Genomic DNA, 22181 nt, shown 5'->3' on the forward strand with positions numbered 1-22181 from the left:
GGGTCGGGTTAACCCGAAGGAGAATGTACTTTATCACAGCTCGCCCGCTGTATCCCAGCAGCCTCCGCCAGCTCTCATCCACCATCCAATATTGGCGGAGGCTCCTCCGTAAATCTCTTGAAATCCATGGACACAGTTTTCCTTTACATCCGACCTGATGTTATTTTTTTAATTGACACGGTGAATCTGGCCACTCGTAGCTGTTTCCGTGCTTTGTGCTGGCACCAGTTTGGATGAATAAAGCTCGGCACGCCAACTTTAAGCTAATACATTTAGCAGCTAGCCAGCTAGCATAGCCGGTGCAGCAGGGAGGGTGATGGAGTCCTGTTAAAGTGGGTTTAGGTCGGTGCAGCAGGGAGGGTGATGGAGTCCTGTTAAAGTGGGTTTAGGGTCGGTGCAGCAGGGAGGGTGATGGAGTCCTGTTAAGTGGGTTTAGGGTCGGTGCAGCAGGGAGGGTGATGAGTCCTGTTAAAGTGGGTTTAGGGTCGGTGCAGCAGGGAGGGTGATGGAGTCCTGTTAAAGTGGGTTTAGGGTCGGTGCAGCAGGGAGGGTGATGGAGTCTGTTAAAGTGGGTTTAGGGTCGGTGCAGCAGGGAGGGTGATGAGTCCTGTTAAAGTGGGTTTAGGGTCGGTGCAGCAGGGAGGGTGATGAGTCCTGTTAAAGTGGGTTTAGGGTCGGTGCAGCAGGGAGGGTGATGGAGTCCTGTTAAAGTGGGTTTAGGGTCGGTGCAGCAGGGAGGGTGATGGAGTCCTGTTAAAGTGGGTTTAGGGTCGGTGCAGCTCGCCCGTCCTGGGGGGGGGATGAAAGGATGCAGTGATCACAGTGATCTCTGGATCCTGACCCGGATTTTCAGGCTAAACCAGTGATTTGTGCCTTCACACAAGATTCTGTTAATATATCTGCTGCTGAGATGAAGAGCATCCCAAGTGTTTAAACTATAAACGCAGTTAGTTCTGCTTATTGTGACAGTTTGCAATTAAAGTCCTTTAAATTTACTTCAAATGAATAAGAACTCTTTTCCAAAGTTCATGCGATCTTCAAAAAATATATTTACAATTGCCAACACATCAGCTGGGAATATTCAAAAGGTCTCAAATCTAAACCTAAAAGTCATTAACAAGTATGAACCCCAGTGAAACGTCCCTAAATAAACCTGCATTTTAATCTATGCAGAACCTTAAATTAGCCACTCATTTAGCCGACGATCCGTCTGTATTTTCAAGAGTTTTACCTTTTCTTCTCCTAGAGAGGAAAAAAATGTTTCTTCTAAAAACCCTCCTGTTGTCTTGATGGTGTTTCTGTGTATGTGGGAGGTTCTGGAGCGGCCGGGGGCGGAAACGAGGCCCGGATGTTAAAGATAGAACAGTGGTCATCAAAGGGTCTCTTATGTAAAGCTGGTGCAGTTTTAAAGGGAACACTCAGCTAACAACACCCTGAGCTGGTCCAGCCTGAGCTGGTCCAGCCTGAGCTGGTCCAGCCTGAGCTGGTCCACCCTGAGCTGGTCCAGCCTGAGCTGGTCCACCCTGAGCTGGTCCAGCCTGAGCTGGTCCACCCTGAGCTGGTCCAGCCTGAGCTGGTCCCCCTGAGCTGGTCCAGCCTGAGCTGGTCCACCCTGAGCTGGTCCACCCTGAGCTGGTCCACCCTGAGCTGGTCCAGCCTGAGCTGGTCCACCCTGAGCTGGTCCACGCCTGAGCTGGTCCAGCCTGAGCTGGTCCACCCTGAGCTGGTCCACCCTGAGCTGGTCCCCCTGAGCTGGTCCAGCCTGAGCTGGTCCACCTGAGCTGGTCCAGCCTGAGCTGGTCCAGCCTGAGCTGGTCCAGCCTGAGCTGGTCCACCCTGAGCTGGTCCACCCTGAGCTGGTCCACCCTGAGCTGGTCCAGCCTGAGCTGGTCCAGCATGAGCTGGTCCACCCTGAGCTGGTCCAGCCTGAGCTGGTCCACCTGAGCTGGTCCACCAGAGCTGGTCCACCCTGAGCTGGTCCAGCCTGAGGTCCACCCTGAGCTGGTCCACCCTGAGCTGGTCCAGCCTGAGCTGGTCCAGCCTGAGCTGGTCCACCCTGAGCTGGTCCAGCCTGAGCTGGTCCACCCTGAGCTGGTCCACCCTGAGCTGGTCCACCTGAGCTGGTCCCCCTGAGCTGGTCCAGCATGAGCTGGTCCACCCTGAGCTGGTCCAGCCTGAGCTGGTCCAGCATGAGCTGGTCCACCCTGAGCTGGTCCAGCCTGAGCTGGTCCACCCTGAGCTGGTCCAGCCTGAGCTGGTCCAGCCTGAGCTGGTCCAGCCTGAGCTGGTCCACCCTGAGCTGGTCCACCCTGAGCTGGTCCAGCATGAGCTGGTCCACCTGAGCTGGTCCAGCATGAGCTGGTCCACCCTGAGCTGGTCCACCCTGAGCTGGTCCAGCATGAGCTGGTCCACCCTGATCTGGTCCACCCTGAGCTGGTCCACCCAGAGCTGGTCCACCCTGAGCTGGTCCATCATGAGCTGGTCCAGCATGAGCTGGTCCACCCTGATCTGGTCCACCCTGAGCTGGTCAGCATGAGCTGGTCCACCCTGAGCTGGTCCACCCTGAGCTGGTCCAGCATGAGCTGGTCCACCCTGAGCTGGTCCACCCAGAGCTGGTCCACCCTGAGCTGGTCCACCGTCATCATCATCACTGTGATCATCATCACTGTAATCATCATCATCACTGCAGTCATCAAATCCACTTTATTGAAGTGCGATCACCAATGTCTCTCAATCGATCGATCACTTATTGACCGATCTATGTTCACGTGCTGGTTCATGGAGCTGCTGCTGGAGCAGAGTCCTTGATCCCAGATCCTTGATCCCAGATCCTTGATCCCAGATCAGCGGCGCAGGGCTGCAGCGTCTGTGATGGAGACGTCGATGAGTAAAGGGAGTGGAGGAGGGGGGGGGCTGCTGGAACCATCCCTCCTTGGCTTCATGATGCTCACAGTGACCACACACAAGTATTATGGGATGTAATCCATGTTTTCCCGCCCTGCTGCCAGGTGAGCCGAGGCTTCCTGGGAGCCCAGCAGTCATGTCGCAGCGGAGCGAGCAGGAGGACCCGGAGCAGTACCTCTTTGTAGATCGCGCTCTGGTCTACAACCCGACCGCACAGGCTGACTGGACCGCCAAGAGGCTGGTGTGGATTCCATCAGAACGCCACGGCTTTGAAGCTGCCAGTGTTGGAGAGGAACGTGGGGATGAAGTGGTGGTGGAGCTGGCAGAGAACGGGAAGAAGGCCGTGGTGAACAAGGACGACATCCAGAAGATGAATCCACCCAAGTTCAGTAAAGTGGAGGACATGGCCGAGCTGACCTGTCTGAACGAGGCCTCGGTGCTCCACAACCTCAAAGACCGCTACTACTCCGGCCTGATCTACGTAAGTGCACGTGGTTCGTTCACGGGGATCCTGGCACCTCTGGACCGCGCCCCCATTCGGGACGGCTGATTGGCTGCTTGTTCTTTCTCCGTTTGCAGACTTACTCGGGTCTCTTCTGTGTGGTCATTAATCCCTACAAGAACCTGCCGATCTACTCCGACAACATTATCGAGATGTACAGAGGCAAGAAAAGGCACGAAATGCCCCCCCACATCTACGCTATTTCAGAGTCTGCGTACAGGTGCATGCTGCAAGGTGAGTCTGAGCCTTTAGGAGCTTTAAAAAGATCATTATTTTCCATCTGAAAGTTTGTGGCGCCCGTGCTCTGGCAGACTCCGGTAGACTCCGGTAGACTCCGGTAGACTCCGACAGACTCTGGTAGACTCCGGCAGACTCTGGCAGACTCTGGCAACTCTGGTAGACTCTGGCAGACTCTGGTAGACTCTGGTAGACTCTGGTAGACTCTGGCAGACTCTGGCAGACTCTGGCAGACTCTGGTAGACTCTGGCAGACTGTGGTAGACTCTGACAGACCCTGGCAGACTCTGGCAGACTCTGGCAGACTCTGGTAGACTCTGGCAGACTCTGGTAGACTCTGGTAGACTCTGGTAGACTCTGGCAGACTCTGGCAGACTCTGGTAGACTCTGATAGACTCTGGCAGCTGGCAGACTTGGAGACTCTGGCAGACTCTGACAGACCCTGGCAGACTCTGGTAGACTCTGGCAGACTGTGTAGACTCTGGCAGACCCTGGCAGACCCTGACAGACTCTGGCAGACTCTGACAGACCCTGGCAGACTCTGGTAGACTCCGGCAGACTCTGGTAGACTCCGGCAGACTCTGGTAGACTCTGGCAGACTCTGGCAGACTCTGGTAGACTCTGGCAGACTCCAGAAATGATTCTGGAGTCTACCAGATGGGAGAAAGAGGCCAGTAGGTTTGGAAAAGAGACGTTCCGGATATTTAAGGAGGACTAGCATCCTGTCACTCTTGATATGTCCAGTCCACGTCAGGGAGGAGGTTTCTCGTGTCTAACGTAAGTTCACCTTTATTGGATCATGTGTTGCCGCTCTGTTAAGAACAGTCTTTTATCAGAGAAGAACAATGAGCTGTGTTGACGTGGTCATGATGTCACAGAGGCTTCGAACCGCCATGTTACCATGGTTACCATGAACCGGTACCATGGTGTCCCGTTGAGCGGTGCAGAGCCGGTACTCTGGTGGAAAGGCACCTGGGGTCAAAGCCATCAGTACCAGGTGGTTCCTGGGGAAGGTGTCCAGCTCCAGCCACGTGCACTAATACCTTCCAGATGTTGTGCATGTGGTCAATATACTTGATATATTCTTATATACGTGTCCTCCTCCCCTGTCTCCACAGACCGAGAGGACCAGTCCATCCTGTGCACGTGAGTGTTCATCCTGGACTCTTTGTATTCACGTGCACATGCAGAAGGTTCTGCAGATGAGGCTTCCTTTGATTTTCCTAAATGATTGGAAATGAGTCGGAATATTATTGTAGTCATCAGACAAAAATAGAAACTTAAATTGGTCCAAATTATTTGGCAGAGCAGAATTTCAAACATTTTATAGGTTGTAAACAACCACAAATGGTCATTAATGGAATTTGCAGCATTGCATTGCTGGCTTCAGAGGATCCGTCTGGACTTTGAGGACCAACATTCACCAACAGTCTCTGAAAATTTGTGTGCAGCCATGAAAATGGAAAAAGCCCATGTGTGTGTTCCATATTTCATTCCAGAGGCGAGTCTGGAGCTGGCAAGACGGAAAACACTAAAAAGGTCATTCAGTATCTGGCACATGTGGCCTCCTCCCACAAAGGAAGAAAAGATCACGTTCCTGTAAGTATCCTGGCGCTACTCCCGTGTGGAATAATCAGGACCTGTGCCAATCAATATTTGCGATTGTCAATCGATGACTTTATAAGTAACGCTGATCCGTTGTGGCTGTGGGTGCGAGCTGTGTCTGCATCTAATCATGACTTATCTGTTCACAAGCAGCCAGAATCACCAAAGCCGCTCAAACTACAGGCAAGTCTTCTTCTAGTGTTTCTTTAAAGGTCACAGCAGGTCTTTAGATCGCTCAGTTTCACCAGAACTCACTTCCTGTCTGTCCTTCAGGGGGAACTGGAACACCAGCTTCTGCAAGCAAACCCCATCCTGGAATCTTTTGGGAACGCGAAGACGGTGAAAAATGACAACTCATCACGATTTGTGAGTAAACCAAGCAGAAGGCTGATCTATATTTAGATGGTGTAAAATGGAAGCAGGTAGAAACTAAAACACCGTTTTCATCGTAAAACTGCAAACTTGCCTCGTTGAAATAATCTGGCCCAGATTATACTGCACCACTGGCTATCTGGGTTCCTGCACTCATTTCCTCAAGTTCTTTGGTGTCTAAAGCTTTGTCTTTCTTTCATTTGACAGGGGAAATTCATCCGCATCAACTTTGATGTGACCGGATACATTGTTGGAGCCAATATTGAAACCTGTATCTGTTTTGGAGGCCTGCAGAGCCTCCAGCTGTTGTTATCAGACCTGGAGGATGACCTTGTAGCTGACCTTGCAGATGACCGTGTAGCTGACCTTGCAGATGACCGTGTAGCTGACCTTGCAGATGACCGTGTAGCTGACCTTGCAGATGACCATGTAGCTGACCTTGCAGCTGACCTTGCAGATGACCTTGTAGCTGACCTTGTAGCTGACCGTGTAGCTGACCTTGTAGCTGACCTTGCAGATGACCGTGTAGCTGACCTTGCAGCTGACCGTGTAGCTGACCGTGTAGCTGACCGTGTAGCTGACCTTGCAGATGACCGTGTAGCTGACCTTGCAGATGACCGTGTAGCTGACCTTGCAGCTGACCGTGTAGCTGACCGTGTAGCTGACCGTGTAGCTGACCTTGTAGCTGACCGTGTAGCTGACCGTGTAGCTGACCTTGCAGATGACCGTGTAGCTGACCGTGTAGCTGACCGTGTAGCTGACCTTGCAGATGACCTTGTAGCTGACCTTGTAGCTGACCGTGTAGCTGACCTTGTAGCTGACCGTGTAGCTGACCTTGCAGATGACCGTGTAGCTGACCTTGTAGCTGACCGTGTAGCTGACCTTGTAGCTGACCGTGTAGCTGACCTTGCAGCTGACCGTGTAGCTGACCTTGTAGCTGACCGTGTAGCTGACCTTGCAGATGACCGTGTAGCTGACCTTGTAGCTGACCTGTAGCTGACCGTGTAGCTGACCTTGCAGATGACCGTGTAGCTGACCTTGCAGATGACCGTGTAGCTGACCGTGTAGCTGACCTTGCAGATGACCGTGTAGCTGACCGTGTAGATGACCTTGCAGATGACCATGTAGCTGACCTTGTAGCTGACCTTGCAGATGACCGTGTAGCTGACCTTGCAGATGACCGTGTAGCTGACCTTGTAGCTGACCGTGTAGCTGACCTTGCAGATGCCGTGTAGCTGACCTTGCAGATGACCGTGTAGCTGACCTTGTAGCTGACCTTGTAGCTGACCGTTGTAGCTGACCTTGTAGCTGACCTTGTAGCTGACCGTGTAGCTGACCTTGCAGATGACCGTGTAGCTGACCTTGTAGCTGACCTTGCAGATGACCGTGTAGCTGACCTTGCAGATGACCTTGCAGATGACCTTGCTGGTGTCTAGGGGGACTGCCATCTGCTAGGTCGAACATTGCACAGACGTTTCCTTTAACCAGGCCTCTGCCAGACCTGCTGGAGAAGTCCCGAGCCATCCGGCAGGCCAAAGACGAGCGCACCTTCCATGTGTTTTACCAGCTGCTGGCCGGAGCTGGAGAGCATCTCAGATGTGAGCGTACTCATGCCTTCAAACATGCTGGTCAAGTTCACATTAGAAGAAATGAACCATGTTAATCCTGGGAAAAGGAACAAGCCAGATGGTTGACGGTTATCCTTCTTATCACAGCGGACTTACTTTTGGAAGGATTCAACAACTACCGTTTCCTCTCCAATGGTCACGTCCCAATTCCTGGCCAGCAGGACAAAGACAACTTCCAGGAGACCATGGACGCCATGCACATCATGAGCTTTGCCCATGAAGAGATTCTGTGTATGTTAGCATGCGTAGTTAAGCTAACATAATCAGAGTGGAGCCATGATGAACGCTTAGAAAAGCCCAGAGGTTTGGAAAAAGTCTCATTTCACTGTGGGATTTGTTCTGTTTCCTGTAGCCATGTTGAAAGTGGTGTCGGCTGTGCTTCAGTTTGGAAACATTGTCTTTAAGAACGAGAGGAACACTGAACAAGCTTCTATGCCTGATAATACTGGTGGGTTCACACACACACACACACACACACGCACGCGCGTGAAACACACTCGTTCCTTTGCTTTCCCCATCCTCTGCCTGCTGTTTGGGTAGCGTAGTGTTCCTTCTCCTGGAAACGTTACCACCCTAACCTTAACCCTAACCCTGCTTTAACCCTAACTAACCCTAACCTTGCTTTAACCCTAACCCTAACCCTGCTTTAACCCTTACCCTGCTCTAACCCTAACCTTGCTTTAACCCTAACCCTAACTAACCCTAACCCTGCTTTAACCCTAACCTGCTTTAACCCTAACTAACCCTAACCCTGCTTTAACCCTTACCCTGCTTTAACCCTAACTAACCCTAACCCTGCTTTAACCCTAACCCTGCTTTAACCCTAACTAACCCTAACCCTGCTTTAACCCTAACCCTAACTAACCCTAACCCTGAAATAGATCCTAATGTAACACTTTGTGTTTTTCACATAAAAAGCATCTAAGTTTGTGCCGTAACATGAAAAATGGAAGCTTTAAAGGGTGTGATTATTAATTACCACATGCTAATTAGCCATAGCTGCGCTACGCTATGTTGTATGCAGCAAATTCAGAATCAAGGAAGCAGCTTTAAATACTTCTAGCTCAAGAGGATTTTGCACTTTTGACTTTTCCTCGAGCTCCAGTCATCATGTCTTTATTTTATTTTCAATTTTGATGTTTTTAAATGGCAGCTGACTGGAATTGATCCACCAGCTTTGATTGATTCTTTAGTTCTAAAGGCTTGATTGATCCCTTTGTGAGATCTCCCTCTGTGTCCTCAGCTGCTCAAAAGCTGTGTCATCTTCTGGGCATGAATGTGATGGAGTTCAGCAGAGCCATCCTGTCTCCACGGATCAAAGTGGGAAGAGATTATGTCCAGAAAGCACAGACCAAAGAGCAGGTCAGTCATTTATCATTGTTCTGAAATGACCCACCTCGTAGTCTGGAGCCGGTCCATCGCATGTATAGCATATAGTCTAGAATTATATCGTAGAGATCGTTGAGCCACTGGTTCTATTTGAGAGAGAAAAGCATGTAAACTCATTACGTTTGCATTTACAGTCTCCCCATTGAAAACACAGGATGTAGAGTTAGCTTCACCATTTTGTCATGTTTCTAGGTCTTGTGTGAATGAGCTCTGTTAGAATGTATAGGGATGGAGGTGTACATGAAGGCCATGACAGTGACCACAAAAGCCCCTATTCTTATTCTTAAGAGCTGAAACAGGTTATTTTAACCTGCTGTTCAACTCTTAAGGCAGGCGTGTGCAACAGTCGTGCTGTCTGATCAGCATCTTGTGACACACCTGTAGGGGTGGGTGGATTTTGGTCAGCTCAAGAAAATGTGAGCCAAAGCAAGTGGGGGAAAAGTGTTGCATTGATATTTTTGCTGTGTGGCGTATATAGGCAGTAGTAACCAAGGATAGCGTGACTGCCTTCTGAACAGAGATCAAAGACGTGTCTGATTTAGCACCGTTCCGTTCCCACCCCCAACCCCTAACCCCAACCCCTAACCCCTAACCACTACCCCTAACCACTAACCCCTACCCCCAACCCCAACCCCAACCCTAACCCCTAACCACTAACCCCTAACCACTAACCCCTAACCCTTAACCCCTACCCCCAACCCCTAACCCCTAACCCCTAACCCCTAACCCCTAACCCCTAACCCCTAACCCCTAACCCCCAACCCCAACCCTAACCCCCAACCCTAACCCCCAACCCCTAACCCCTAACCCCTAACCACTACCCCTAACCACTAACCCCTACCCCCAACCCCAACCCCTACCCCTAACCCCTACCCTTAACCCCTAACCCCTACCCCTAACCCTTAACCCCTACCCCTAACCCCTACCCCCAACCCTAACCCCTAACCCCTAACCCCCAACCCCTAACCTCTTACCCTTAACCCCTAACCTCTAACACCAACCCCTACCCCTAACCCCTAACCCCTAACCCCCAACCCCTAACCTCTTACCCTTAACCCCTAACCCCTAACCTCTAACACCAACCCCTACCCCTAACCCCTAACCCTCTGTGGGGTCGTGCAGAATTGTTGAGTCCACCCTCTTACATTGTTGCCTGTGGTTTCTCTCCTCTGATCTGCTCTTGTCCGGCAGGCTGACTTTGCTGTTGAGGCCTTGGCTAAAGCCACGTACGAGCGCCTGTTCCGCTGGCTGGTTCATCGCGTCAACAGAGCTCTAGACCGAACCAAGAGACAGGGCGCTTCCTTCATAGGCATCCTGGATATTGCCGGCTTTGAAATTTTCCAGGTTTTTGTTTTTTCAGCTTGTTCTCTTTGTGTTTGTGTTGTTGACCATCAAGGTTTTTTGTTGTCAGTGGGGTCAGCGCTAACCCCAACCCTAACCCCAACCCCAACCCCAACCCCAACCCCAACCCTAACCCCAACCCTAACCCTTCTCTTTTGTTTCTGCATCACTCCAGCTTAACTCGTTTGAACAGCTCTGCATTAACTACACCAATGAGAAGCTGCAGCAGCTTTTCAACCACACCATGTTCATCCTGGAGCAGGAAGAGTACCAGAGGGAGGGCATTGAGTGGAGCTTCATCGACTTCGGACTTGACCTGCAGCCGTGCATTGACCTCATTGAGAGACCGGTGCGTCTCAGGAGACACAGTAAAATCACATGCTGAATTTGAAGGATTCGAAGTTTCAGCTTCTCTGAAACGTTTGCAGGCACATCCTCCTGGTGTGTTAGCTCTGCTGGATGAAGAGTGCTGGTTTCCTAAGGCCACAGACAAGACATTTGTGGAGAAGCTCATCCAGGAGCAGGGCTCTCACGCCAAATTCCAAAAGCCGAGGCAACTCAAAGATAAAGCAGATTTCTGCATCATCCACTACGCTGGCAAGGTACGCTTGTTTCATCTCCCCAAGACTCCTGAGAGAGGTGGGTGGGTGGGTGGAGAGATGGATGGATGGATGGGTGGGTGGAGAGATGGGTGGGTGGAGAGATGGGTGGGTGGAGAGATGGATGGGTGGGTGGAGAGATGGATGGATGGGTGGGTGGAGAGATGGATGGGTGGGTGGAGAGATGGGTGGATGATGGATGGATGGATGGATGAATGGATGGGTGGGTGGAGAGATGGATGGGTGGGTGGGTGGGTGGATGGATGGATGGATGGATGGATGGATGGATGGATGGATGATGGGTGGGTGGGTGGTGGATGGATGATGGTGGGTGGATGGATGGATGGATGATGGGTGGATGGATGATGGGTGGGTGGATGGATGATGGTGGATGGATGGATGATGGGTGGTGGGTGGGTGGATGGCTGGATGGATGATGGATGGATGGATGATGGGTGGTGGATGGATGGATGCTGGGTGGGTGGCTGGATGGCTGGGTGGGTGGCTGGCTGGATGGATGATGGGTGGGTGGGTGGAGAGATGGGTGGATGATGGATGGATGGATGGATGGATGATGATGGGTGGGTGGTGGGTGGGTGGGTGGAGAGATGGTGGGTGGATGGATGGCTGGCTGATGGGTGGGTGGGTGGATGGATGATGGGTGGGTGGCTGGCTGGCTGGATGGCTGGCTGCTGGGTGGGTGGATGGCTGGCTGGATGGATGGCTGGATGGCTGGCTGGATGGATGGATGCTGGGTGGGTGGCTGGATGGCTGGCTGCTGGCTGGCTGGCTGCTGGCTGGCTGGCTGGATGGCTGGCTGGATGGCTGGATGGCTGGCTGCTGGGTGGGTGGCTGGCTGCTGGCTGGCTGGCTGCTGGCTGGCTGGCTGCTGGCTGGCTGGCTGGCTGGATGGATGATGGGTGGGTGGCTGGCTGCTGGCTGGCTGGCTGCTGGCTGATGGGTGGGTGGCCACCACCCTCCTTTCATCCTCTCACTTGTGCTGCAGGTGGATTATAAGGCCGACGAGTGGCTGATGAAGAACATGGACCCCCTCAATGACAATGTGGCCACACTCCTGCATCAGTCTGCTGACAGATTTGTGGCAGAACTTTGGAAAGATGGTGAGCGCCATTAAAACGTTACTGCCATGTTGCTAACGAGATGTTAATGCTGCTAACGAGACCTCCGGTACGTCGGTCAGACCTACTACCTGCTGCCTGTATGTTGAGCCAGCGCTGCACATTTCTCACTATTATCAATTAATCAATCTTTTCTCTGTTGTAGACATTCAGAACATTCAAAGGGCTTCATTCTATGACAATGTCACTAGTCTGGATGAGCCGGCAGGTGAATGACCGGGTCAGACTGGAGCAGACCTGGGCTAAAATAGTGACTGCAACAGGCAATTTGGTTGTTGTCTAAAAGTATCAGTCGTGCTTTACTGAGTATTTGGACGTCCTCCTGAGTATTTGGACGTCCTCCTGAGTATTTGGACGTCCTCCTGAGTATTTGGACGTCCTCCTGAGTATTTGGACGTCTGATAGATGGTATATTTTTGCCCAGGTCTGGTTTTCTGTGGAACGGCTGCCATTGGCCCCCTGCTGCATGGCTCCTTGTCTCAGCCAAAAGTTACATTTGTCTCTGAACAAGCAGCAGCCGCAAAGAGCTGCCTTGCTCAGCTAGTTTGCTTTATTTGTCTCTGTGTTATCTTGGAAGATGGTCCTGTGATCTCTGCATGGTCACAAGTGTTTTCAAACTTGCTAGTATTTATTCCTCCATGCTCATATGATGCAGCCACAGGCACCAGCACGGGTGGTGAATTAAAAGCAGGCGTCAGTATTTGTTGTGGACCTCAGGTTAGTGGGTCCAGAGGCAAAGCTTTTATTAAACCTTAACTATCCAGGCGTTCACTCCTTATTAAACCTTAACTATCCAGGCATTCACTCCTTATTAAACCTTAACTATCCAGGCGTTCACTACTTATTTAACCTTAACTATCCAGGCGTTCACTACTCCTTATTAAACCTTAACTATCCAGGCGTTCACTCCTTATTAAACCTTAACTATCCAGGCGTTCACTACTTATTTAACCTTAACTATCCAGGCGTTCAGTACTCCTTATTAAACCTTAACTACCCAGGCGTTCACTACTCCTTATTAAACCTTAACTACCCAGGCGTTCACTACTCCTTATTAAACCTTAACTATCCAGGCGTTCACTACTCCTTATTGAACCTTAACTATCCAGGCGTTCACTCCTTATTAAACCTTAACTATCCAGGCATTCACTACTTATTTAACCTTAACTGTCCAGGCGTTCACTACTTATTAAACCTTAACTATCCAGGCGTTCACTACTCCTTATTAACCTTCACTATCCAGGCGTTCACTACTCCTTATTAAACCTTAACTATCCAGGCGTTTACTACTCCTTATTAAACCTTAACTATCCAGGCGTTCACTACTCCTTATTAAACATTAACTATCCAGGCGTTCACTCCTTATTAAACCTTAACTATCCAGGCGTTCAGTACTCCTTATTTAACCTTAACTATCCAGGCGTTCACTACTCCTTATTAAACCTTAACTATCCAGGCCTTTACTCCTTATTTAACCTTAACTATCCAGGCGTTCACTACTCCTTATTAAACCTTAACTATCCAGGCCTTTACTCCTTATTAAACCTTAACTATCCAGGCGTTCACTACTCCTTATTAAACCTTAACTATCCAGGCGTTCACTACTCCTTATTAAACCTTAACTATCCAGCGTTCACTACTCCTTATTAAACCTTAACTATCCAGGTGTTCACTACTCCTTATTAAACCTTAACTATCCAGGCGTTCGCTACTCCTTATTAAACCTTAACTATCCAGGCGTTCACTACTTATAAACCTTAACTATCCAGGCGTTCACTACTCCTTATTTAGCCTTAACTATCCAGGCGTTCACTCCTTATTAAACCTTAACTATCCAGGCGTTCACTACTTATTTAACCTTAACTATCCAGGCGTTCAGTACTCCTTATTAACCTTAACTATCCAGGTGTTCACTACTCCTTATTAACCTTAACTATCCAGGCATTCACTCCTTATTAAACCTTAACTACCCAGGCGTTCACTACTTATTTAACCTTAACTACCCAGGCGTACAGTACTCCTTATTAAACCTTAACTCCATCCAGGCGTTCACTACTTATTTTACCTTAACTATCCAGGCATTCACTGCTTATTTAACCTTAACTATCCAGGCGTACAATACTCCTTATTAAACCTTAACTATCCAGGCATTCACTACTTATTTAACCTTAACTATCCAGGCATACAATACTCCTTATTAAACCTTAACTATCCAGGCGTTCACTACTTATTTAACCTTAACTATCCAGGCGTTCACTACTCCTTATTAAACCTTAACTATCCAGGCGTTCACTACTCCTTATAAACCTTAACTATCCAGGCGTTCACTACTTATTAAACCTTAACTATCCAGGCGTTCAGTACTCCTTATTAAACCTTAACTATCCAGGCGTTCACTACTTATTAAACCTTAACTATCCAGGCGTTCAGTACTCCTTATTAAACCTTAACTATCCAGGCGTTCACTACTTATTAAACCTTAACTATCCAGGCGTTCAGTACTCCTTATTAAACCTTAACTATCCAGGCGTTCACTCCTTATTAAACCTTAACTACCCAGGCGTTCACTACTTATTTAACCTTAACTATCCAGGCGTACAATACTCCTTATTAAACCTTAACTATCCAGGCATTCACTACTTATTTAACCTTAACTATCCAGGCGTACAATACTCCTTATTAAACCTTAACTATCCAGGCGTACAATACTCCTTATTAAACCTTAACTATCCAGGCGTTCACTACTTATTTAACCTTAACTATCCAGGCGTTCACTACTCCTTATTAAACCTTAACTATCCAGGCGTTCACTACTTATTTAACCTTAACTATCCAGGCGTTCACTACTCCTTATTAAACCTTAACTATCCAGGCGTTCACTACTTATTTTACCTTAACTATCCAGGCGTTCACTACTTATTTTACCTTAACTATCCAGGCGTTCACTACTTATTTAACCTTAACTATCCAGGCGTTCACTACTCCTTATTAAACCTTAACTATCCAGGCGTTCACTACTTATTAAACCTTAACTATCCAGGCGTTCACTACTTATTTAACCTTAACTATCCAGGCGTTCAGTACTCCTTATTAAACCTTAACTATCCAGGCGTTCACTACTTATTTAACCTTAACTATCCAGGCGTACACTACTTATTTAACCTTAACTATCCAGGCGTTCACTACTCCTTATTAAACCTTAACTATCCAGGCGTTCACTCCTTATTAAACCTTAACTATCCAGGCGTTCACTACTCCTTATTAAACCTTAACTATCCAGGCATTCAGTACTCCTTATTAAACCTTAACTACCCAGGCGTTCACTACTTATTTTACCTTAACTATCCAGGCGTTCACTACTTATTCTACCTTAACTATCCAGGCGTTCACTACTCCTATTAAACCTTAACTATCCAGGCGTTCACTCCTCCTTATTAAACCTAACTATCCAGGCGTTCACTACTCCTTATTAAACCTTAACTATCCAGGCATTCAGTACTCCTTATTAAACCTTAACTACCCAGGCGTTCACTACTTATTTTACCTTAACTATCCAGGCGTTCACTACTTATTCTACCTTAACTATCCAGGCGTTCACTACTTATTTTACCTTAACTATCCAGGCGTTCACTACTTATTTTACCTTAACTATCCAGGCGTTCACTACTTATTTTACCTTAACTATCCAGGCGTTCACTACTTATTTAACCTTAACTATCCAGCCGTTCACTACTTATTTTACCTTAACTATCCAGGCGTTCACTACTTATTTTACCTTAACTATCCAGGCGTTCACTACTTATTTAACCTTAACTATCCAGGCGTTCACTCCTTATTAAACCTTAACTATCCAGGCGTTCACTACTTATTAAACCTTAACTATCCAGGCGTTCACTACTTATTTAACCTTAACTATCCAGGCGTTCAGTACTCCTTATTAAACCTTAACTATCCAGGCGTTCACTCCTTATTAAACCTTAACTATCCAGGCGTTCACTACTCCTTATTAAACCTTAACTATCCAGGCGTTCAGTACTCCTTATTAAACCTTAACTACCCAGGCATTCACTACTTATTAAACCTAACTATCCAGGCGTTCAGTACTCCTTATTAACCTTAACTATCCAGGCGTTCAGTACTTATTTTACCTTAACTATCCAGGCGTTCACTACTTATTTAACCTTAACTATCCAGGCGTTCAGTACTCGTTAGCCTGCGTTCAGTGATGAATGTGTCTGCTGAAATCCATCCAACCCATGGCTTCCTCAGACATCCCACGTGCATCATTAGCGTTAGCATTGCTGTGGCTGCGGGTGGAGCTAGGAGTGATCTCCTCCAGCTTTTGGCATTAGAGAATTGCTCCACTGGCTAAAGTTTAGTGATGAGATCAGAAAATGAGTCAATGACCTGATTTCTAGTCAATGACCTGATTTCTAGTAGAGCTATCAGAAGGTGTAGATCCTTCGTCATTCACAGAAGCTCCAGTCATGTGATGCTTCAGATGATTGACATGTGCTTCTTGTTTGTTTGAAACCAACCTTCTTCATCCATCTACATCTTTGTGTGCACATCAACTGTTGCTGAAAGCATTCTCCTCATGCTTCTGTTCCTGCTAAAGTTCCCGCTCTGAGCAGTTATCTGTGTTGTTCCAGTTGATCGTATCGTCGGCCTTGACCAGGTAGCAGGAATGAGTGAGACGGCCTTTGGAGCCACCTACAAAACCAAGAAAGGGATGTTCCGCACCGTGGGACAGCTCTACAAGGAGTCGCTCACCAGGCTGATGGCCACTCTGAGGAACACTAACCCCAACTTTGTGCGCTGCATCATCCCCAACCATGAAAAAAGAGTAAATCCTTTATTATAAGCTTTTCTGGGGACCTTTAACTGCTTTCATATTGTAATATTAAGACTCATCAGTGCAAGAAATTCATTTGTCAAAATGGTTTTTAGGCTGGCAGATTGGAGCCTCATTTAGTTTTGGACCAGCTCAGATGCAATGGAGTTCTAGAAGGAATTCGGATCTGCAGGCAGGGCTTCCCCAACCGTATTGTGTTCCAGGAGTTCAGACAGAGGTATTCACCAACATTTAGGATGTATTTTAGTCAGAGGAAGAGCTGCTGATTGTGTATCTGCCCTCATGCTTCCAGATATGAGATCCTGACACCCAACGCCATCCCCAAAGGATTCATGGATGGGAAACAAGCCTGTGAACGAATGGTAGGTCTTAGAGGTTATGGTAGTATTTTATTGGTGAAAGTCATATATAAAGTCATATATGCTCAATTCATGATAATTACAATTAGATATCCTAACAACGACCTTTTTAGCCTAGCAAAATACGGCCAAGGAGTTGGAACAGGTGTCAGTCCAATCAGAATGAAGGCTTCTCTCAGCTAATAGTGGGACTATTACTGAGGTAAACTATGGAGTTAAACTATGGTACCGACCATCGGGACAGCAATGAACTGTCTGACTGTGAAGAAGGAACTCTTGTGGTGGTTTCTATGACATTTGGGCTCAGGGCTGTACTGGTAGCACAGCGGTATTCAGAGGCGTTATTACCGTCTGCATCAGGATCCGATCCTACGATGCTGTGGTCCTTGGCCAATCGTGCTCCTGAGCCTTAAGGTTTTCTACAGCTGTGGCTGCAAATGCTTATCTCCAGGAAGTTGGTGGACATGGTGGTTACACTCAGTGTCGCTATCACCCCCACTTTGGTCTGTTGTGGGACTTGTGTGATGCTGGTTGATTGGTGTTGTGTCTTCCCTCATGCTTTGGAAGCGGCTACATTTTCCCAAGACACCTGTGTCATCGTCCTGATCTCTTGCATCCAGGGGTCACATGGGCACACGTACACATGAGGGACGGTTCTGTAAAACTAAGGCCTGGAAGGTAACGCTTTCCTCCCAAGCCTGGTAGAGTTTTGCATCTGTCAAACGTCACCAAGTCGTCACTGGGATGGACATGAGGAGCATGTTTAATCTTGACCATTGAGCCATTTCATCCGTAGTAGAAGAGGATTCCTCTCGCAGTGCCTGACAGAGCTAACCCTGACCCTAACCTAACCCTAAACCCTAACTAAACCCTAACCCTCTAACACTAACCCCTAACCCTCTAACACTAACCCCTAACCCTAAACCCTAACCCCTAACTAAACCCTAACCCTCTAACACTAACCCCTAACCCTCTAACACTAACCCCTAACCCTAAACCCTAACCCCTAACTAAACCCTAACCTAACCCCTAACTAACCCCTAACTCTAACCCTAACCTAACCTAACCCTCACCCTCTAACACTAACCCTAACCTAACCCTAACCCTTCCTGACAGAGCTAACCCTGACCCTAACCTAACCCTAAACCCTAACTAAACCCTAACCCTCTAACCCTAAACCCTAACTAACCCCTAACTAAACCCTAACCCTCTAACACTAACCCCTAACCCTCTAACACTAACCCCTAACCCTAAACCCTAACCCCTAACTAAACCCTAACCCTCTAACACTAACCCCTAACCTAACCCTCACCCTCTAACACTAACCCTAACCTAACCCTAACCCTTCCTGACAGAGCTAACCCTGACCCTAACCTAACCCTAAACCCTAACTAAACCCTAACCCTCTAACACTAACCCCTAACCCTCTAACACTAACCCTAACCTAACCCTCACCCTCTAACACTAACCCTAACCTAACCCTAACCCTTCCTGACAGAGCTAACCCTGACCCTAACCTAACCCTAAACCCTAACCCCTAACTAAACCCTAACCCTCTAACCCTAACCCTAACCTAACCCTCACCCTCTAACACTAACCCTAACCTAACCCTAACCCTTCCTGACAGAGCTAACCCTAACCACTAAACCCTAAACCTAACCCCAAACCCCTAACCCTCTAACCCTAACCCTAATCCGCTAACCCTAACCCTAACTAACCCCTAACTCTAACCCTAACCTAAGCTAACCCTAACCTAGTCATCTGACTCCGGGAGTTTGTCCTCTGGCAGGGTCACAGGCAGAAGCAGGACCCAGATGCAGCACACAAACTACGGAGGAGATCTCAAATTGTGAATGAATTCCAGACTAGGCCCAACTAGATTTAGCTAGCAGCAAAAGCAACGCTTGGTTCAGCAGGACATGGAGACTCTGGCGTGTCTAAAGTTTCTCCACCTCCTCTTGGCTCTGGCCAGAATGATGCTGGTTTTATTATTGCACAGTTCTGAATTACTGGCCCGGTTCTTTGCTCACCCGGGGTACCGTTATGTTGTGACGCATCTGAAGGGTTGAGACCTCTGGGGTTCCCATGCTTTCCTTTGACTTTGAGACAAAGAAAGCCAGGTGGTAACTGGGGTATGGAGGGCGAACCACAGATCCAGGTCCCAGCACACCTTTAGGTACTGATCCAATAGAGAGACAGGGACCAGACGCATTAGTGCTCTGCAGGTAGCTCGCGGCTAACGCCAACAGGCTGTAGCCTGTAGCAGAGACCGAACTCTGGAGGTGGTATTAGCGAGATGAAGTGAATGATGAGTGTGGTGATGAGAGTTGAGATGAGACCTCCCATTCACCACCTCATCTGCCTTTAAACGTGAGGCTTCTTCAGCAGGCCGTGCAGTCATATGTGATGTCCTGAAAATGAATAACTCCGCCCACATGTTTGAACAGATCCACGCCCTGGAGCTGGACCCAAACCTTTTCCGTATTGGTCAGAGTAAGATTTTCTTCCGAACTGGCGTTTTGGCTCATCTGGAGGAGGAGAGAGATCTGAAGATCACTGATATAATCATCTACTTCCAGTCTGCCTGCCGTGGATACCTGGCACGCAGGTAAAGGGCAGATTCAACCGCCTGCTTGTTTCTTAGTAATAACACATCTTAGTATTTCATTTTCACAGTGACCTGAACAAGCGTTGGAGAAAAACGTTCATGCTGAACTTTGTGAATTGAGCTTTTTCCACTGTTTCACATTCACTTTTTCCCACTGGTGTTTAGAGCCTTTGCAAAGAAGCAGCAACAGCTGAGTGCCCTCAAAGTTCTGCAGCGCAACTGTGCTGCCTACCTGAAGCTGCGCCACTGGCAGTGGTGGAGGCTCTTCACCAAGGTAAGGCTTCACAGGGGCCTTCACAGGGGCCATCATAGGGGCCATACACAGGGGCCTTCACAGGGGCCTTCAGAGGGGCCTTCACAGGGGCCTTCAGAGGGGCCATACAGAGGGGCCTTCACAGGGGCCTTCACAGGGGCCTTCAGAGGGGCCATACAGAGGGGCCTTCAGAGGGGCCTTCATAGGGGCCTTCGGAGGGGCCTTCACAGGGGCCTTCACAGGGGCCTTCATAGGGGCCTTCAGAGGGGCCTTCAGAGGGGCCTTCACAGGGGCCTTCAGAGGGGCCTTCAGAGGGGCCTTCGGAGGGGCCTTCACAGGGGCCTTCGGAGGGGCCTTCACAGGGGCCTTCACAGGGGCCTTCGGAGGGGCCTTCAGAGGGGCCTTCACAGGGGCCTCACAGGGGCCTACAGAGGGGCCTTCAGAGTTGTTCAGGAATGCAAATCATCATCATTCTGATTTCGTTTGTCCACGTTTTTCATCCATCACTTACATTTGTGGATGTGTCTCAGGTCCGTTTCCGGAGTATCTGTAGTATCCGTGATGTACTAAATAAAGAAATAATATTTAGGGATAAAAAATAAAATAAAGGTGACAGAACGAGAGTAAACACACAAACAGTTGCAGCGAATATTCTTTAAAAAAAGCCAAATTGCGTTTAACACTGTGGTGGTTCTGCACCAGCCTGAGTAGCCAAAGCTGAAGGCTCCTGGACCTCCTGGATGAGGGGACAAACAAGCACCAGCCTGGGTGTGAGCGTCCCCACAGGATCTTCACAGCTTGGGAGGCACCAAGCTGTAGATTTAGACTTTTCCTTCCTTCATACCTTTAGGTGAAGCCGTTGCTGCAGGTCACCAGGCAGGAGGAGGAGATGCAAGCCAAAGATGAAGAGCTGATGAAGGTGAAGGAGAAGCAGTTGAAGGTGGAGAATGAGCTGGTAGAAATGGAGAGTAAACACCAACAGGTAAACATCTCTTCTGTTGTTCTGAAATATGATCCACAGGAAGGATCAGTCATTTCTATTAATTAGCCAGTTTGTGCTCTGAGCTACATTCTTCTTGTAATGAGACTGATCTGTTCTCCAGCTACTAGAAGAAAAGAACATTTTAGCGGAGCAGCTCCATGCTGAGACCGAGCTGTTTGCAGAAGCTGAGGAGATGAGGGTCCGTCTGCTTACGAGGAAGCAGGAACTGGAGGAGATCCTGAATGACCTTGAGTCAAGGGTGGAGGAAGAGGAGGAGAGGAACCAGAGTCTTCAGAATGAAAAAAAGAGGATGCAGGCGCACATTCAGGTGTTTCTCTCAACAAACATTCCCAGGGATGCACGTAATGAGAAATATCAAATATCCTTTCTGTCTTCTCACAGGACCTGGAGGAGCAGCTGGATGAAGAGGAAGCTGTAAGGCAGAAGTTACAGCTGGATAAAGTTACAGCTGACGCAAAGATAAAGAAAATGGAGGAGGACAATCTGCTGCTGGAGGACCAGAACTCCAAATTACTTAAGGTTTGTAAGGTTGTGGATCAACATGCTGGATAATGTGCAGAGTCCCTCGCTCTACGGAACGCTGCTGTCAGCAGGATTCTCTCAGTTGGAGCGACCCGCCAGCAGTCTGCTCCTCTCAGCAGGAGGTCAGATGGTTCCAACACCTGTTGGAGCGACCCGCCAGCAGTCTGCTCCTCTCAGCAGGAGGTCAGATGGTTTAGCACCTGTTGGAGCGACCCGCCAGCAGTCTGCTCCTCTCAGCAGGAGGTCAGATGGTTCCAGCACCTGTTGGAGCGACCCGCCAGCAGTCTGCTCCTCTCAGCAGGAGGTCAGATGGTTTAGCACCTGTTGGAGCGACCCGCCAGCAGTCTGCTCCTCTCAGCAGGAGGTCAGATGGTTTAGCACCTGTTGGAGCGACCCGCCAGCAGTCTGCTCCTCTCAGCAGGAGGTCAGATGGTTCCAGCACCTGTTGGAGCGACCCGCCAGCAGTCTGCTCCTCTCAGCAGGAGGTCAGATGGTTCCAGCACCTGTTGGAGCGACCCGCCAGCAGTCTGCTCCTCTCAGCAGGAGGTCAGATGGTTCCAGCACCTGTTGGAGCGACCCGCCAGCAGTCTGCTCCTCTCAGCAGGAGGTCAGATGGTTCCAGCACCTGTTGGAGCGACCCACCAGCAGTCTGCTCCTCTCAGCAGGAGGTCAGATGGTTTAGCACCTGTTGGAGCGACCCGCCAGCAGTCTGCTCCTCTCAGCAGGAGGTCAGATGGTTCCAGCACCTGTTGGAGCGACCCGCCAGCAGTCTGCTCCTCTCAGCAGGAGGTCAGACGGTTCCAGCACCTGTTGGAGCGACCCCCAGCAGTCTGCTCCTCTCAGCAGGAGGTCAGATGGTTCCAGCA

General features: G+C 49.1%; 1 protein-coding gene across 5 annotated transcripts in view; it reads left to right on the forward strand.

The window, feature by feature from the left end:
* The first annotated feature begins 2995 nt into the window (after window positions 1-2995).
* LOC130527270 (myosin-10-like) overlaps window positions 2996-22181 on the forward strand; it is a 30209-nt gene continuing 11023 nt past the window's right edge. The window contains exons 1-24 of one of the 5 annotated variants that reach the window (XM_057035560.1): window positions 2996-3385; window positions 3484-3640; window positions 4761-4788; window positions 5142-5241; window positions 5398-5430; window positions 5521-5613; window positions 5827-5890; window positions 7119-7217; window positions 7335-7478; window positions 7600-7695; window positions 8491-8609; window positions 9828-9980; window positions 10153-10326; window positions 10406-10579; window positions 11583-11697; window positions 11861-11923; window positions 16368-16561; window positions 16666-16787; window positions 16863-16932; window positions 19377-19537; window positions 19703-19811; window positions 20641-20772; window positions 20894-21100; window positions 21175-21312. In XM_057035560.1, the coding sequence (XP_056891540.1) occupies window positions 3041-3385; window positions 3484-3640; window positions 4761-4788; window positions 5142-5241; window positions 5398-5430; window positions 5521-5613; window positions 5827-5890; window positions 7119-7217; window positions 7335-7478; window positions 7600-7695; window positions 8491-8609; window positions 9828-9980; window positions 10153-10326; window positions 10406-10579; window positions 11583-11697; window positions 11861-11923; window positions 16368-16561; window positions 16666-16787; window positions 16863-16932; window positions 19377-19537; window positions 19703-19811; window positions 20641-20772; window positions 20894-21100; window positions 21175-21312 (3090 nt within the window). In that variant the 5' untranslated portion in view covers window positions 2996-3040. The remainder of the gene's footprint in view (window positions 3386-3483; window positions 3641-4760; window positions 4789-5141; window positions 5242-5397; window positions 5431-5520; window positions 5614-5826; window positions 5891-7118; window positions 7218-7334; window positions 7479-7599; window positions 7696-8490; window positions 8610-9827; window positions 9981-10152; window positions 10327-10405; window positions 10580-11582; window positions 11698-11860; window positions 11924-16367; window positions 16562-16665; window positions 16788-16862; window positions 16933-19376; window positions 19538-19702; window positions 19812-20640; window positions 20773-20893; window positions 21101-21174; window positions 21313-22181) is intronic. The other 4 variants (XM_057035561.1, XM_057035564.1, XM_057035562.1 and 1 more) reach the window with 4 other exon arrangements.

Source organism: Takifugu flavidus, chromosome 6 (assembly GCF_003711565.1).
Source record: "Takifugu flavidus isolate HTHZ2018 chromosome 6, ASM371156v2, whole genome shotgun sequence".
NCBI lineage: Eukaryota > Metazoa > Chordata > Actinopteri > Tetraodontiformes > Tetraodontidae > Takifugu > Takifugu flavidus.